The 17,961-nt window shown below is 45.4% G+C and overlaps 4 protein-coding genes across 4 annotated transcripts; 2 read left to right on the top strand and 2 right to left on the bottom strand.

Annotated features, from left to right (window-relative positions):
- Positions 1-81: 81 nt before the first annotated feature.
- On the bottom strand, positions 82-1,872 carry TrAFT101_006118 (uncharacterized protein; the record flags this gene model as incomplete). The annotated part of the gene is made up of 2 exons (XM_024898707.2): positions 82-1,583; positions 1,660-1,872. 2 exons carry the CDS (start codon positions 1,870-1,872, stop codon positions 165-167), a joined length of 1,632 nt encoding a protein of 543 aa, XP_024760645.2. The 3' UTR covers positions 82-164.
- A 1,704-nt stretch (positions 1,873-3,576) lies between these two features.
- TrAFT101_006117 (uncharacterized protein) lies at positions 3,577-7,546 on the bottom strand. The gene is made up of 4 exons (XM_024903951.2): positions 5,913-7,546; positions 5,287-5,852; positions 4,513-5,217; positions 3,577-4,451 (listed from the first exon to the last, which is right to left on the bottom strand). The coding sequence occupies exons 1-4, from the start codon at positions 7,405-7,407 to the stop codon at positions 3,753-3,755; spliced, it is 3,465 nt and encodes a 1,154-aa protein (XP_024760644.2). The 5' UTR covers positions 7,408-7,546; the 3' UTR covers positions 3,577-3,752.
- Positions 7,547-7,927: 381 nt separating this feature from the next.
- On the top strand, positions 7,928-8,957 carry TrAFT101_006116 (uncharacterized protein). The gene has a single exon (XM_024908209.2). The coding sequence runs from the start codon at positions 8,023-8,025 to the stop codon at positions 8,911-8,913; it is 891 nt and encodes a 296-aa protein (XP_024760643.2). The 5' UTR covers positions 7,928-8,022; the 3' UTR covers positions 8,914-8,957.
- A 365-nt stretch (positions 8,958-9,322) lies between these two features.
- On the top strand, positions 9,323-16,490 carry TrAFT101_006115 (uncharacterized protein). The gene is made up of 7 exons (XM_024902559.2): positions 9,323-9,742; positions 9,795-10,020; positions 10,071-10,133; positions 10,186-10,296; positions 10,357-10,909; positions 10,976-15,210; positions 15,289-16,490. Exons 1-7 carry the CDS (start codon positions 9,483-9,485, stop codon positions 15,580-15,582), a joined length of 5,742 nt encoding a protein of 1,913 aa, XP_024760642.2. The 5' UTR covers positions 9,323-9,482; the 3' UTR covers positions 15,583-16,490.
- Positions 16,491-17,961: the final 1,471 nt, after the last annotated feature.

Here is a 17,961-nt window from a genome sequence, read left to right as displayed (position 1 = left end):
CCAATCCATATGAGTGGCAAAGAAGAGAACAAAGCGAAAATATAAGAGTAACAGGTGAAAAAGGAAAACTGAATACTGTAATGCAGTTTTCAACCAGTCTTTGCTGTAATGCCTCAACCACTCAGATACATTTCCGTCTGCAGGACAATACTCAAGAATGATGCTCAAATAGGAAGATAGTCCGATGAATCTTCAACTGGTTGCGATGGATCAGTCTGGCAATCGCACGGCATGGGATACGGCCGCACATATGCCAACCCTTGCGGCTGGACCATGAACCCGATACCATTGAAATGGATGGTGGCATAGCCGTTGTATACAGGTCCATATTCGAAGGTGCTCCAGATGTTCGTTGCCGCTGATGAAGCAGGCCTCTGAATGGCTAACTGTGGAGTTGCGGAATAATGATTACCAGGAGGACAAGCGTAGGGAACATTGCTTATGGATCTCGGGATGATGCTTCTCAGCGGTGGAAGAGGACCATTGTTATTAGTAGGGCCATCACGAGGGCGGGGAGCTGCACAACAGCTAGCCATGCGGCGATGGGGGCGTGGGTTCTGTTCCACCTGTCTCCGTTCGCTCTCTAGTCGTTCCACTTGTCTTTCATATTCAAGGCGGTTCATCTGCCCTCCGTATTCGAGCCGTTCAATCTGTCCCTTGTGTTCTATGCGCGGCTCAGGTTGAAGATGCTCGTCCTGTTGTGTCACTTCTGGTGGTGACTGCGGATACTCACTCAGAGGTGAACTACTGGTTTCTCGAAGTTCGGCTGGGACAAACACGGGTTGATTGTGCCCTCCGCGATCCAAGCTATTGGCTGGAAGGGGTTGTGCCAACGGCACAGATACAGATGGCCTTTGGATAACATTTGATGGTGATAGCCCCAATGGCCCATCCAGTCCGCGAAGATCTGCTCTAGGCCCGACAAGAACCAGCGGCTCTGTCTCCAGCCGGCCGCTTCCATATAAGCCGAAATATTCAGTGCTGACATCAGGATAGTCTACGCCGCCGTAATAGTTTAGCTTCTCTTTCGGCCTCAGCCGGTGGAACATGACAGAGGCGGAGGCTCTCTGGGTGGGATTATACCGCGACATGCCCTCCACCTCAGGCATCATAAAGCCTGTGTCCATGAGGGTTTGGAGCATTTCTAGAGGGCTTTTGCGGCCCATCTCGAGCTCGGAAATTCGTCCGCTGGCAATGGCCAGCGTCACGAAGAGAGACCAGACGTCTTGCTTGCACGTGACGGGATAGATATCTGAGTGCGTCTCAGGGGCACTATAGAGATAATCGACACGGCCGGTCTCGGGATAAGTGAGTGCAAAGTCTGTGAGATAGAAGCCGTAGCCTTGCTGAGTGGTCTGCACAAGGATATTAGTGGGCTTGATGTTTCGGTGGGATATGCCTTCCTCTTGGAGGTACGTGAGTGCAGAGAGCATCTGAATCGTCAGGCTGTAGAAAGTTGAAGTTTTGTCTTTCATCTCGTAGGGCATAGGAATGAGAGCGGAGAGGTTGCATTGTTTGATGGGCATGACGAGCAAAGCCATTCCTGGACGGACGAGTGCGTAGTGGATGGGTATGAGGTTGCGCTGTCTGCAGTTAGCAAGACTACTTTGATTATACGCGTGGGAGGAAAATTGATTGGTTCTTTGGTGCTAGACTTACGTGTCTAATCCTCTTGAAATAAATAATTTCTCGTTTGAGCTGGTCTTCTTGGGCAGACGAAGATATGTCTAGCCTCTTGACGGCTACGACCGAATCCATCTTCTCATCGTAAGCCTTATATACTCGCCCGTGAGGGCCACACCCAAGATAGTCAAGGGAGTGGAATCTCTCTGCGCGTATAGGAGCCTGGTATTCGGAAAAGGTAGAGGCCATCTTCTTGACTATTCCGTTGGGTGGCGGTAGAGCGCAGCGATGACAGTTGATACGTGGTGATCAATGCAAAAATGAAGATATGTGATCAATCAAAGAAGATAGGATGATGCAGACGATACATTACTATTCAAGGCGCGGCTTTCATAATATGTTTGAAGAGTGGCATAGTTTTGCCGCAAACAATTGCAAGCTCTGTATTGACCAAGGCAGTGTAAACAATTTACGTCTGTCATAGTAATATTAGTAGGTAATTTAATCATCTGTGCGTACAGCGTGGGAAAGCAATCACTTCCATCTCACTTTTGAGAAAGTTCAGGTGGCAGGGATTGTTCTTCACCAGCACTGCGGTTGGTCTGAGTAAGTGGCTATAAAACACCGCATCTACCCTTCCGCCTGTCAAAAGCAAACAACGGCTGTCAGACTGCATGGCAGCTGGAGGAGCTTTATTGTGCATGAGAGGAGAATATATGCCCCGCGATGTATTTAAACTTGAGACACGCAGGTCGAATGGCATCTCAAGCATAAACACAGCCGATTTGCGAGATTTCCCAACTCAGCCTACCAAACAGACTTATCAGCCGCAGATAAAAGTCTGACAGCAGAACTCTTAAATTAATTTGTTTCTACTACCCTCAGTATTCTTGGTTATAGTCCGGTCTTTATGTAATTATTTGGCCGCATGGTGTCTCGCATCAGTCAGGCCGCCAAAGATGGCTTCAATTTTCGGCTGCCGCCCACTGACCCTCGACTATGCAGCAGCTGCAGTAGTATAAATTAGTGTGGAGTTTTGCCATTGTTTTCCAATTCCGTGATTGGATGCTGTGGCACTCATAGAATGCAAGGGAGGATGGGCTGAACAGAAGCAAAATCAGGCTCGGCTCGGGCCTCATTGGCGGCTTGTTCCGATTACAAGTATTCTTGGCTAGTATAGCAGTATAGAAATTGTTTTATGTCGAATGGCAACGCCTACGAAGCAAGTGATTCAACTTTACATACAAGTTGATGAGATAGATCCATGACATTGCTGATATGAAGGCACCTAAATGACTGAGAAGGTGAACTCACATTGCGTGTTTTCAAGCTTCTGGACGACAGGGAAGAAGGTGATTTTCTTATAGCACCTGCATTAGCTTATAATAAAAGAACTTAGTTGTATTGGAGGTAAAGTATTCTCGGTCTGGCCCTATAGATTTGCATTAGTTTGCATTTTTCGTTTCTTTTTTTTTCTTCCTACTCTTACACTCAGCCTAACTGTTTGCTACTGCGACAGCGACGATCCCCTTTTCCTCTTTCATATAAAATGGGGAATCGTAGTTGTATACGTCGTTTAACTGGAGAGCCACTGTTTGAAACAGACGGATGCTTGGAGAAAGATGTTAGAGAAGGATGCTTGGAGGAGGATTGGGAGCTGAGGAGGGGACTGAGCCCGGCATACCCCAGGCGTAGTGAATTTCTTCTAGTCTAGACGCCGTATGCATGTATATGCGTCTTTTGGTCTCGTGACTCTGAGGAAATGAGGAGCGGAGCTTTGGGGTTGCACAAAGTCTATGCTATGCAGGTGAGGATGCTGATAGTGCCGTGTACAGTTTCCATTGACTTCTACGATAAAATGTAATTATCAGCACCCTTTCTACTGTATTACAAGTTTAATCGAAGTCAAGGATCTCATTGCTGTAGTATTACAACATGGTCTTCCAAGGGATTGCTATAGTTAACTTATCCTACCAGTTTTATATTACCATGGTATCGCTAAAAACTAGATACATGTATGTAAATGCGTCAAGTTCTAAGCTGGGTTCTAAGCTGTTAAAGTAGTCACCACCTTCATTCTTTTGCCAGTTATGACATCTTAAACTTAACATTGCCCGAGCCTGTTTCGACTAGCGCTCAATGAGATTTGAACAAAGATTCATGATACACGTAAGCTTTTCCTCATATCCAAGTTCAGCCTCTAAGACTTGGCTGGCGGGGTCGAACCGGTCCCAAACTTGAATAAATTGCCCACTCTCCATCTTGCCGATTCTATTGAAAGCTGCTTTAAGAACATCCCGATCTGTGATCCTTTCAACGTCTGTTGGCCTGACGAGCTCAGATCCAGCCACGTAATTTTTGCCCTGTTGCATCCGCGCTGCAGCGAGGCCTAACGCGCTCGCTTTGAAACAGTACAGAATAGCAGCTGAGAGTCCAGCTGCCAGAGCAGTTGCAATACTAGAGCCTGTCGACTCTTTAGTCGACGAGGTCCTGTGGGCTAGATATGACGGCAAGCTAGCACCTTTAGTAGTGTTTACATTGACTCCGGGAAAGATGAAGTCGTTATTCTTCCCTGCGTGGCCGAAAGCAGTGCCATCGTCATGCGCAGCACCTATCAAGAAGAATTTATGGCGTCTGAAAGCTGAGGGATAATGCTGAGTAGCATTAATCTGATCCGAAGACGAGCAGAACATTAGTACCTTTTGTGCGCATGCTCTGTCAAGTACACGGTCCAGCAGTATTTTTTCTTCGCTTCCCTCTGGAGGTATTGGTATTGTCCACGACATGGAAATTATGGTGGCTTTCTTCTCTAACGCTGCTTCAATAGCCTATGGTAACACCGTCAGGCGTTAGCTAATTATTGAAACTCAGAAACTCGTGTCGACTTACCAATGCGGCAGAGGTTGCATCGATTGTAACCTGCCCTTTATCCGGACTGATGTGTGTTTTGAGTCGGATGGAGTAGATGCTCGCCATAGGGCAGACTTTCAGAATCATCCTCGCCATTTCTGTACCGTGGCCTCTCGCTGAGATGTAATACTGCCCTACACTTCCGTCTCGATAGTCAAATGTTTTGCCCTCAATTACACGGCCTGCAAAAGTAGAATCGCAAGAATCAACTCCGTCATCTATTAAGGCAACAACAACATCTCTTTTCAAGCTATTGAGATTCTGAGTGGTGTCTTTGTCAAACATGCGATTGTTATTGTCTTTTTCGACGCTTTCTTTAGATCTCTTTAACGTTTCTTGCCAAAATATGCTCATGCATCCTGCGAATCTTTCCATGCAGTTGAGCCATTCGTGCTCGGTTATAGGGTTGAACCTTTCAGTCGCTTTAGAGATATTATTTAATGATGTGGGACGGTCAACTTCCTTGTCGCTCTCCCGTACGATAACCTCAATCTTGCGCTCCTTTTCTGGCGTGGGATTTCGCTTTTCGTTCTTCTCTTCTGTTGAAGCCTTAGTAAGTTCTGGTTCGTCTATCACTTTGGAGTCCGTCGCTTGTCTAGCATCGCGGTTATAGTTGGCACTGCGGTTCAAGCGAGTTCGAAATCTGTCAATGTTCGACTGTACCCAGCTTCTAGAGTCATATAACTAGAGCCAAATGCAATTAGCCATTGCTATCGGAAATTTTTCAACCGAAAGGCGAAGGGCAATACTCACATTGGACTGTGCTGGAATACTGAGATTAACAACCCGTAACTTCGGTAGTTGCGGTAGGCCTTCAATCTCGCTCCACGACCGTAGGACAGCATTATTACCGCTCCATTTGAGAGTAAGCTCCCGCAACTCATTTCTAGTGCCGGTCAAATTGCTTTCGGGGTCGGCGTTACATATTTCGGTATTTTCGCTAATTTGACGAATGATTTGAGGATCCAAGTCCGGCTTTGACCAGTCAAGATGTTCAACCACAATCCTGCGCATTGAGTTGTAGATTGCCTCGTCGCTGTGTGGAATCTCTCCGCTGTCGTGTACTTCGACTTTCAGAATGCGGCGTACGCCTTTATTATAAAGCCAATCGAAAAAGAATTCCATATCTTGTCGGCCTGGCGCTCGGGGCTTGGGAGCCCTCCTTCCATTACGTATAACAGTTACGTTTGGGAACCTCGCATACATCAGGACTTCGTCAAACCGAAGACCGCTCTTTTCATCCTCCCCAAATCTCTCCAAGAAAACATTGTCATGTATCTCGGGCGGAAGACCACCGTAGTCAAAATAAATTTGAACATCTTATATTCATAATTGCAGTTAGCAAACAATTTCGAAATGCAGAAATTCATGCTTCTTACCATTCAGGTTACTCTTGCCATAGAGAAATGAAGTAGCCATTTCGATGCTCCTCGTTCGCATATAATGAAGCTTTAGCATCTTAAGAATAACAGCTGAGTTTTTAGCCAACATCTTGGAATCTGGCTTCTTCTGGGTACTCTTTGTCGCTGCTTTCCTTTTCTCTTTATCAGCACTGAATGTAGTCGTAGAAACCCTTTTTAATGGAGTATTTGGCGCGTGATCACTTCCAACTGCAGTCAAAGCAATCTTGGGTTTGTTTGGTATTGCATCATTCGGCGATTCTTTCTCTCGAGGCTGCCTTGTAAGAGAGTTACCGTAATCCGAGCCTGGATATCGCAAATTCTTTCTCTCTGCCTTAAATTTACTCTCTTGTTCCTCATTCGCCTTCAATTTCTTGCCCTCTTCTGCTCTGAGCCGCTGTCGTTCTCTCTCAATCTCATCTAAGTGCTCAGATAATTTCTCATGTCTCTCGTTTTCATTATCGGGGTTTCTAATTCTGTCGTCGTACTCTAGCGTGTTTTGGTTCTTCAGGAGGCTGTTTTCGGTGAGAGTCTTGGGAGTATTTTTATCTCGACCAGGGTGATCAATATCCACCTCCCTGTTGTTTGATTGACGTGGAGGATTTTCCCGTAACATGGCCTGAGACTTTTTCTTATTTTCACTTGCCAAATAAGCCTTTGACGATCTCTCATGCTCTGTATATACGGAATATTCCACCTCGTATTTGGAGCTACCCTCCATTCTCTTATATTTAACATCTAAAAAACTCTCCACTGGCTGAAATGGTGCATCCTCTTTCAGCCCAGCGAGGATTTTAGTGTCTTTCTGAAGAAGTAATTTGATAATCCCAATTCGTTTGTCGTCGCATTGCTCATATTGTACTGCGCGGTGAAAAGGCGTCATCCCGGAACCGTCTGTAAGCTTCAAGGAGTTCTCAGTCGCGTGTTTTATCAAAGTTTGAAGTGCCTTCAGCTTGAGATCTTTTTCAAACGCCAATGTGAGGCAAGTTTTCAAAGATTCTCCCTTACTACAAGTTGCCCCAAGAACATCTTCAATGATCTGGTCATCTGAGCAGCTGCTCAGCATAGGCTCAATTAGATTCCAAGTGAATCTCTTGAGGTAAATGGCCCGATAAAGTGGAGTTTGGCTCTCTTCATTCCTATTTCGTAAATGATCTGGATACATTTGTATGATTCTCGCAACCAGCGGCTTGATGTTTAAGGCATTGACGGGTTTCCCGTTATCCCTATCAGACACCAAATTGACGATTCTGTGCAAAAATGTTGTCCCACTATCCTCGACATATTTTATAACTTCGCTATGTTGTTCCATGAATTGATCAAGATCATCTTTACTGGCCTGATTCTCAAAAATAGCTTTCAATGAAGAGGTAGCTGCATTAGTCTTGGCTAATATGCTATCTTCCTCTTCTTCATCTGTAGTCTCATCCTCATCGTCGGTTTCTCGGTGTACGTCTTCTTCTGCATCCGACATTGTCCGTAAATGGCACGAAAACGCTCAAATGGTATTAGAAAAGTTTAGCAGCATATATTCTGGGAGGTCTGGATATTGATATACGGTCAAGTGATACCGCAGCAGCGATTTTACTCGAAGTACCTAGACCTGACTATGAAGAGTTTTATAATATGACTCTTAGATGATAATGCCAAAAGTACCTTTGACTATATTGAAAGTGGGGCAATTAGGCATAGATATTCCAAAATATTCGTCATCGGCTAAATTCCAAGCCGTATACATAGGTAAGAAGTACTTGGCTATTGAGGCGGTAACCGTTTCTAACGCTCTTGATTGGTTTTATCAGAATAAGTCTCACAACTTGTGGAAATTATTGGGTTACATCAGCCTGCTTGATAGTGATACATGACCACCTAAATCTATCCAGGAATAGTGAGCGAGACCGCTTACAGAGCTCATGCAAACTAATGGTGTAAGCGAGTTACCGTGCCCTTGCATGTTATTCATCAACAAATTATTGACTCTTCCATACAGAAATGTAAATCTCCCTAGCAGACTATCAAGTCAACCTACGTTATCCTAACCACAACATCAAACACACAGAGAGCATTACAACTTCTCCTAGTACTCGGAATGTCGAACAACGAAGCACCAGCTGCCAGACTGGAAGGACTGGAAGATGAAAATGATACTGAGGTGTTTGACGTTGGAATGTTTGAAAGCGGTACCGTTGGTAGCGGGTTTCATATCAAGAATAACCCGAAAGATCCGTATCAGCGGCCAGATATAATTCAGCGGACTGGACATGGTGTTGATATTAGATGTACTCTTATTGATGCCGTTCATGGAGCTATGTCTGCGGACAGCGACTACTGGGCGACTATACTGGTATTACAATTTCGGTTCGACCCTCAAAAGAGAGCACGTCGAGTCGCAGAGGCAACGATTGAACTATGCTTTGGCGCTTCTGATGCAAACAAGAATTTGCCCGAGATCGACGCAATATCCTTCGACGGAAATTACAGCTTTTTGTCTAGCAAACAATCTGAAACTATTACCAAAGGTTGTGATGGGAATATTGGAGCCAGCTACGGCGCTGATCTTGGCGCGTCAATAAAATGGGAGAAGACGGTAGTTCGTGAAACGGCAGATGCAACTACGATAAGCGGCGGGAAGCTCGTAGTGGACAACATGCCCCCCAACCGCATTGCCAAATGGACTTTGTTAGAAAACAAAACTCTCAAAACAGGGGTGCCAGCTTCCATCCGAGTGGCGGTGAGAATCAAGAGATTGGACGAGGCTATATTCACCTGCCTTCCAAGACTCCAATGCAAAGCAGACAAATGGACGACACTAAAGACGTTCTTTGGAGGAGTGCCTGAAGATGACCCAGTGCTACTCAACCCAGAACTGAAGCCGACGAACAAGCTTATGGCATATGACACTGAAGAGCTGGGCAGTGTCAACCTGCAGATGCTGAGCGATGTGACTTTTACAACAATGATACTAGACGCTCAGAAATAGTCTAGATAGTTATGGCTTCGACGCCGAAATAGGTTAAAGATGAGTTAAATGTTTGGGAAGGCCATTTCCAAGGGCACATTTTTTGACTATCTAGATTTGGAGTGACTTATAGTGCTCAGCTGGTTAAGAATTACACTTATACACGTATGGATGGTATCAGGGTAGTATTCCCTCACCTGGAAGCGGTAGAATGAGGCTCAAATGAGGGATTTTTTTAAGCGAGGCTGACCCCTCCATTTCTAGCAAACGTTCCATCCTGCATGACCCGACCCGTAATGGCCTGGGGGGCTTCCTGCGTAGGCTCAGCCAAGACAATCCTACGAGGCGCAATTTTTCCCACTTCTGCAGGTATTAGTGTGGTACTTTGGTTGTATCTCACTATGACAAATTGACGCAGCATTTCTGGTATCGTTGATTATCAAGTGCCTCGTTTAATTAACCCTAAACCGCTGGCCTAGAAACTTATCTAGTCACCATTTGAAACTCCGCTATATCCCATACTACTTCATGGAGCTCTGGTATCGATGTTTATACTATTCAAGACCTCTCTTAGATTCTCATAAAACAATATGTCGACAGTGCAGCAAAACGAAGGGGGGAATATGGCTTGTACCGAAACCATAGCAGAGACTGAAGATGCAATACGCATAGAAAGTCATGTCGATATTGAAAGCTTTATTCAGCAAGAAGACATAGAAGACGATGACGCATCTACGGACTCATCAGAAGTATCTGACGTAGCAACGTCGATATTGCTGTCAACTGCAGAAAAAGTCCCGCCTCTTGGCCTCAGTAGAGGCTGGGGTAGTTCGTCCTATGATGACTATGAGTATGCTAGACAGTTTCCTCTCGCAATCGTATTCAACTCATCCAATCTTTAGTGTAATTACTGTCCATGGCCTTCGTGATAACCATAATACAGCCTGGAAATCATTGAACGGAGAAGACTGGCTTAGAGTTGATCTATTTGAAGATATGCGAATCCGCCAATTAGATTTCTTTTATGCTACTGATGAATCAGCAAGAGTATTCCAAGAAGAAGGAATTAAAACTGAAGCACGATATTTGCTTCAAAGTTATTATTATAAAAGGCGCGAGCTTCCAGATGTGAGTGTATTAAGAGCCTGGTTAACATCTCTAACTAACATCACTGGTAGATTGAAGCTAATCGACCTATCGTATGGATATGCCATGATATTGGAGGATCTATTGTCAAACAGGTCTATCGCATTCCCAAATATTACCAATTTGGCTGTCTAACATGTACGAAAGGCTCTTATCGAATGCATGCAAGCCACGACTGTAGAAGAATATGGAGACGTAGAAACATGGGGTCATATGAAAGAATTCCGCAGAAAAGTCATAGCATGCTCTACTACAATTGTAGGATAAAGGGTCTCGTACATCTACTCTATTGCTTTACTAACATAATCTATCTTGCAGGTATATCTCGGTTGTCCACATAGAGTTGAATCCACAGACATATTGGAAGATGAGTTACACGAGCTGCTAAGTTTTCCAGGTCATATAATCAAGCAAGGCATTTTGAGAAAAATAAAAACTGTTGCCCGCCAAGTGAGCAACATTAATTTTCAGTTTTGCGAGACGAACCTTTTCTCTCATATGACGAGCATTAACATATTCTGTCTTCACACTCAGAATGAAATAGAGTTAGACTTACAGATGGATGATGAGAACGCAGCAAACCCCCATCAGATAGCAGAAAGGTGTCAAGATGATCTACATGCTAAAAACGATAGCGGTCAGAAATCAGACGAAGGTCTCCCGCCAGCCTTGTCAGAATCACCAAGCTTTTTAGCCGAATCAGGGCTACCCTTCTGTCGATATTCTATAATCCTAGACAACACGTTTGGCAGAGAGGACAGTTATCAATTGAAGGAACATGGAACAGACCATTTAGAGCTTGTCAGAGGCAAGCAAGCAGATAAAAGATGGGTGTTATTCTTTTCAGATCGCTTTGCCGAGAAACAGTATCGTACGTCATACGAGGTATTATTTAAACTATCGTTCATATCAGATGTCTAACCAAGCAGTATTTTAGCCTTGAAAATTAACACCGACGCTATCTACGATCAAATTTCTCTTTTATCGCTGATTCCTCCCAGAAAAATGCCCCGTACGCACATGGGCGGCGCTCTGACCGAACATCACATTCGAAAACTCCAATTCACATCTTGGCTAGCTAATCAAGACGCATACAAAAATTGTCTCGAGGGCCGTGGCCCGCATATCTTGTATATTGACTGCTATGCAGAAGAGGCATCGCGCGCTGCCATGCTCTCCCAGTATATTCGTACTATGTACGACTTTCACGTCGGAGACAGGTCACAATATTCCTACAGACTTCCATTTTATTTCGAATTCAACGAATTTGATACTAGATATAATAGCATCAAGGCCATGCTAGTCACATTCCTCTGTGAGATGGTCTCGCGGCATTGGCATACTTCCCCGACAATTCGTCTAGTGTTAAGAAATTTCCACTATTACCGCTGTTGGTCGCTAAAAGACCTTTTCAAACTCTTTACCGAAATTAGGAAATGCCCATATGTGAATAGATATACACTATTCCTTTGCTGCTGGGATAGCTGCATAGAAGACGAGCGGACTTGGTTCTTAACTAGAGTCCTCGAGCAGCATAGCCGCAGTGAGCTGGATTATACTGTAGTCATTACTACAAGAGGTCCAGACAAATTTTTGAAAAGCTCTATTGACAATTCACAAGTTTTATCTTTAGAAAAATGCCCGGTACCTCTTTATGGCTTTGCAGAGGACGAGGGGGATAACGTAAGCGGACTTATGCTATTGCTAGAAGATATACTTCGAAAACGTCCAGCTTTACAAGGGTTGAAATCAGTCATGATACAGCTAATTGACGAATGCTCTCAAAAATCTCATCTTGGATATATAATTTTAAATTGGCTTGGCCATTTTGGACGAGGCAGTCCGATATCAGACATTGCCAGAACGCTCGAACGACTACGTCCGGTTACCCCTGATAGCATATTAGCAGTAATTATTGGAAATTTGCGTCCAGAAAAACGAAAATTGGCTCAAACAATTTATCGATGGGTCAGATACGGAGTGGAACCCCTGACAGTTGAAGCCCTTGGCCATGCCATAGCAGCATCTACAACTTCTGATGACATATCGCTACTCGATATTGACCATGAATATCTGCTGGAGAATCTGGAAAGAATATTCTGCGGTATAATCAAAATTGAGGGCCACGACATCAAATTTTCGTACGATTCGTTTTATGTTTCCAATCTCGTTGAATTTGAGGGCGACGTCCATGAACAGGGTTTTTCCTCGCATGGTGAGCTAGCCCGGGCTTGCTTGAGATATTTGCTTTGCGACGAGGTACAGAAACAATACTCTAAGTTCTCTGTCGAAAATTACGGGGGAGACATAGATAAATGTCTCCTTCTGCCCCCCCGGGATGACTTGTTAGCCTATGCTGTCCGTCTATGGGCCGCGCATTACCGCTTAAGTGGTCACCATAGACCTCTTGAGCTGGCTCTGGAATTTTTCAAAGCAAAGGGAGCAAGAAACAAATGGGCTGAGGCGCATTATCTTCTTTCAAATCCCTTCACGCGCTGCCAGCGAAGCTTTATATCTGTTCTACCCTTGACAGCCGCATTAGGTCTCGAAGATGTTATCTCTAAACAGATTGAAGAACAACAGCATTCTCAATACTTTCAACAAGATTGCTGGTTAGCAATTGCCGAAGCAGCCCGCAATGGTCACATACACATAGTTCGCAAGCTTCTGGGTCATGTGCAGGCGGAAGAACTCGGATTACAAGACGCAATTTTCTGGGCGACCCATTCAGGTAACGAGAAGATTATGACTGAACTGCTAGGTAAAGTTGCCTTATTGGATAAATTCTCTTTTCCTGAGTCAGTTCTCCTCCGCGCTGCTGCAGCTGGCCTTCATGATTTGGTCTCCTCCATCATACAAACGGACTATGATCTTTCTGAGACAAATCTTGATATTAGAAATGAGACTGCTCTTCACACGGCAGTATACTGGGGTCATGAGAAGATAGTAGAGCTTCTTCTGGACTCTAACATGGACCCAACTACGGAAGATGGAGAAGGGAGAACTGCTTTTCGGTTGGCAGTCATGATGGGTGACACCAACATTATACAACTTTTTCTTAATAAGAGGAAAATGACACACGACGAGGAGCAACTTGGGCCATTGATATTGAATACTGCAATATCTGTGGGCGAATATGCCGCATTGAAGTGCCTATTATTTGCCGGGGCGGACTGTAATGTTGGAGCATTCGACGCAAACGACGAACTCCGATATCCCATTATCCACGCCGCAGATTGCGGGAAGATCAGGTGCCTTCATATTCTCCTAGAGAACGGCGCAGATGCTTGCACTAAATCTAAAGAAGGGAGCCCCTTATACTTGCTTTGCAGCGAAATACAAGCTATCGACGGCTATCGTGCTCTTTTAGAACATGGAGCAGACCCTAACGAATGTTACTCAGATAAGGAGATGCTTATAAAACGTGCTTTAAGAACAAATGATAAACGTTTGATTGAGGTCCTCAGCGAAAATGGCGCTCAATTCAACAAGCCAGATACGAATGGCATATTACCAATAACAGTCGCTGTATCTCTATGCTCCACTGAGATATTAGAATATATCCTTGATAAGGGGGCAGATGCGAATTACACTCCAGAAGGGGCCACCGCCCCAATATTATACGCAGTCACCCCAGAATGTGATATCAAAATAGCTGAGCTTCTTTTGAGCAAAGGTGCAAATGTCAACTGTGCGAATAGACCAGCGGAATATACACCTCTTCACCTGGCTTATGACATGCCTGATTTTGCCACCCTATTTTTAAAACATGGTGCAGATATAAATGCCATGTCTCGATACGGAACTGTATTGATGTTGGTCGCCCAATGGGGGCGCGTGGACACTATGAACATCTTATTATCTCATAAAAGTCCTCCGGCAGATCTAAATGCCACTATCATTGAGGAAGAAAACGGCGAAGATTATCCTAAAACGGCTTTGGATCTCGCGCTGCAGTTTAAACAGTACGAGTGCGCAAATCTCCTGCTTGAGGCTGGGGCCCAGCTAGATGCCAAATTTGAAGATGCTAGACTTGTCGTACAATCATGTGAAGACAATAACTCTGGGGAAGCCATCAAGGTCATGAGATACTACCTCCAGCATGGCATGCAAGCAGATCATGTGGATGAGCACAAAAATACGATCCTTCATGGCATTGAGGAGCTTACCACGACGCCTTTAATACAGCTCCTCATTGGCTATGGATGTCCTTTTGATACTGCTAACAATGACGGGTTGACGCCATTGGCTATGGCTGTAAAATTTGACAACGTTGCAGCGGCAAAGTATCTTATCAGCATTGGTGCCAGGACGAATGTCTCTGGGCCATCTTTTGGCAGCCTATTACACCTAGCCTTAAAAAGCAAATCCAGAGACGAGAGCAAAATCATCGAGATGATGAAAATTCTCATTGACGCCAAGACAGATCCTCATAAACTAAGCCAAGGGCCCGAGGGTAAATCCCTACTTCAAATGGCAATATCGGAATTTTACGGCAGAACTTTGCATAGACTTGCTAGATTTCTTATTGACGATGTCGGCATAGATGTCAATGAGCGGAGTGGATCCGACGAATATCCTATTACTATCGCTTGTGACTACAGAGAATGGAATCTTGTTGATTATTTTCTTCGTCGCGGCGCTGATGTCAACGTTGCCAACGGTCACGGTCGTCGTGCTATTCATTTCGCTGCTGCTTTGGCAGAAAAACCAAGACCAATCCAAGTCCTGGCAAAAGCTGGGGCAGATATGCAAGCTGCAGACAACTTCGGGCGCACCTCATTGCATTTCATAGCAACGTCTAGACATGCACGTATTACATGGACCAAGGCCTTCACCAAGAATTTGGACATCAATATAAAGGATATCGATGGATGGACACCGCTAATGTGGGCATGTAAAGCTGGCGAAGAGGCTGAGGATATTATCGTGAAATTGGTTAATGACTACGGTGCAGATATCTGGGCAAGGAGTACTGACGGTGAATGGTCTCCGTTTAAGCTTGCTTGTCTCAATGATATGGATACCGGCATTCTGGAGATCTTGCGGCCCCCGGAAGGAAAACAGCAACGAATTTGCGAAGACGGAACAATACAACACTGGGATGTTGCTCCGCATTACGATACGTGGAAAATTGGCAATGGCCGACTGTTTTGTGGTAGTTGTTTCATGGTATGTTACATATATTCAATCAGACTTTGTTCGAATGCAACGGCCTGGTGGATTGACACTAATATGCCTGATATTTAGTCTACTGGATGGCCGCGTTTTCGGTGTACTGTGTGCAAGCTCCCTTACATGTTATGCTTTAAATGCATAGCTCATCAGGATAAGATGCACAATGCAGAACACGAATTTACCGAGTACTTTGATGAGACAGAGGACGCAGTTGGGGACGAGATGCCCGACTCTGACAATGAGAGTGATAGCAGGGATAGACACGATTCAGGAGAGGGAGAGGACAGTAATGACGAAGATGAGGACGAGGATGAGGATGAGGATGATGACGAGAACGACGATGAAATTGACGAGTCTGATGAGTAGATTAAAGATGTCAAAGACTACTGGACGCAGCGATAGGTCATATTCTAGAGAAGAGTTACTATTGCCGAAATGATTGGATCCCCTATCTAGGTTTGTAAGACATAATTTGTCCAACCTTGCTGATAGAATAACCCATCCTCTTCTTGAGGAATTGGGGGGGGGGGGTTAGGGGGGAGGGGGGGGGGGCGAGTAAAAAGGAACTGATTCAACCAAGAGTTTGGGGAGCAATCAATAGCCTACGATGACTCTCGCTAGACTTGCTAGCGGCATCTTGCATCACGCACTAAAACGTATCAAGGAGCCTTGTGTCTTTTGCACCGATCTAATCGGAGATTAGGAAGCATGCATAATAGCATAAAGCTCAAGAAGCTCGGGGATTGCATCTCGTAGCAATGCGGGGGACTTATATTGTGGCAAACGAACCTCACGATCACGAGACTACGTTTGTTGTCCGAGGTGGAGATGGCGGCTGATAGTATCGCCACTTTGGCATGAGGCTAGAGCGGACAAGGTGGCTAAATTCCTTCTCGGATTGTCAATATTAGATCATGTGAGTGAGACGCTATGGAGGCTGGTATTAAGCATGATTGCGAGTAAGACACGAGAGGAGCTAGACGTCATTATAAGGCCATTGGCTCTCTGTTGATAGGAGCAGAGACGAGCGTTCGTGAATGGCGAACTACCAAAAATCGAAGACCAAGAAAGCAATCTGGCCTCGGAAATCTTGAATGTGCGGCTGTTGAATGCTTTGCAGCAGCAATTCAACTGGCAGATCGCAATACCCACGTGGGCACTGCCAAGGATTCTTGCAGGTTCTGGATGAGAGCACAGATCAATTTGATGACGGCTCCAGGGATTGTAGTAAGCATAGCACAGGTAGCGTTATAAACAAGGTGCACGATCTCATTCTACTGTATCTCGCCCTCGCTTAACTGCTTACCTTGCAGTACGGAGACTCCGTACCTGGCATTGTGCATTGCTTCTTTTTCCAGGAGCATTCTAGTTTATTCTATGGAGTGTTTTTTTTCGTTTCGTACTCGGATGAACTGCGATTGACGATTCGTACTACCTACGGAGTACTGCAATTACTATTAGCAGCTTTGGCACGGGTAGGGATTAGCTGGCTGCCTGGGCGACGCCCCTTTATAGTAGGTAGGTAGTTTTGCGGCTAAAATCTATCCCTATTTTCAGGATCTAGATAGCAGAGCACAATACGAGATAGAGCCGTGTATTTCCCCGTTTGTCGCGGTGTTTAATCGAGGCGGTGAAGAGTCTGCTTCAGAGTTGCTTAAAAGTTGCAGCAAATAAGGCGGAAGCTTACTGGTTGGATACAGGAAGCAGGCAATTAAGAACATCAATACTATTGACAAAGCCAGACACAAACGGCTCCAAGAAAAGGAATGGCCCTGCGGAGCTGTCAGATTTCCCAACGCCGGAATCTCGGAGATGTGCCGGCGGATGGCCCAAGCGCCCTGTAGTGCGTGCGTGATGTCTTCTGCCAGCGTAGTTTCTGGCCCAGCGAACTGGTTACTGGTAAAGAAGCAGAGAGCCGCTGTTCTACATGTGCTGTTGGCCGCGTGTCTAGGAGTCATAGTCGCCGATATAGGGGCTGCCTCGTAGCCATGGCAAGTATCACATGGAGATGATGAAGAACAAGAGGCAGAGAATCAAAATCAAAGAGAGCGAAGCTCCACGTCCGGCATCTCGTTCCCCTCGTCGACTGATGTAGCGGCCCAGATCAGCCAAGCGCTGCAGAGCGATAAAGAACCGCCCCCATTTGCGGCATCACACCACGAATCTGCACATGGCTGCAGTTTCCATGTTTCCATTACGCATTCACCCGACCCGACGCGGCACGCACACACCGAGCAGAACTTGTCACAGTCACAGATGCTGCAGATATAGCACTGCGGCAGTTGCATGTGTGTGTATAGGATGCAGCTCTGCTTCGGGTACCGCGGACGTTGGCGTGGTTCCCTTCATGCATGGCTGCACATGATACATGATGGGGATGTGGCGGTGATTAGGAAGGTGAGCTACAGTACATGTATGTGGTCAACGATAGGGCATGTGCTGTAGAAAGAAGACACGGTGCTGCTGCAAGTATGTACATACATGTAGTTAGTAATTCGCCGTCGGCCATTTGCTGACAGCAACATCCGCAAAGAATGCATCCGGAAAGGCGGGATTCTTGCTGGATTCAGTCTCTGTTGATTCAAACATCGGTGAGAAACTGTTCCAGACAGTGAATCAACAGCTAACTACTGTATTCTATCTATCCCGTAGATCCATCCTTCCAGCCAGGGGAGAAGACAGTGCCAAGCTAAAAAAGCCGGTGCTAAAAAGGGAGCTCTTCCGCTCCCCTCCCCAGCTTGCCCC

The sequence above is a fragment of the Trichoderma asperellum genome, chromosome 3 (genome assembly GCF_020647865.1).
Source record: "Trichoderma asperellum chromosome 3, complete sequence".
Classification (NCBI taxonomy): domain Eukaryota; kingdom Fungi; phylum Ascomycota; class Sordariomycetes; order Hypocreales; family Hypocreaceae; genus Trichoderma; species Trichoderma asperellum.
Note: the sequence above shows the minus strand (reverse complement) of the source record. Positions and strands in the feature narration are given on the sequence as shown.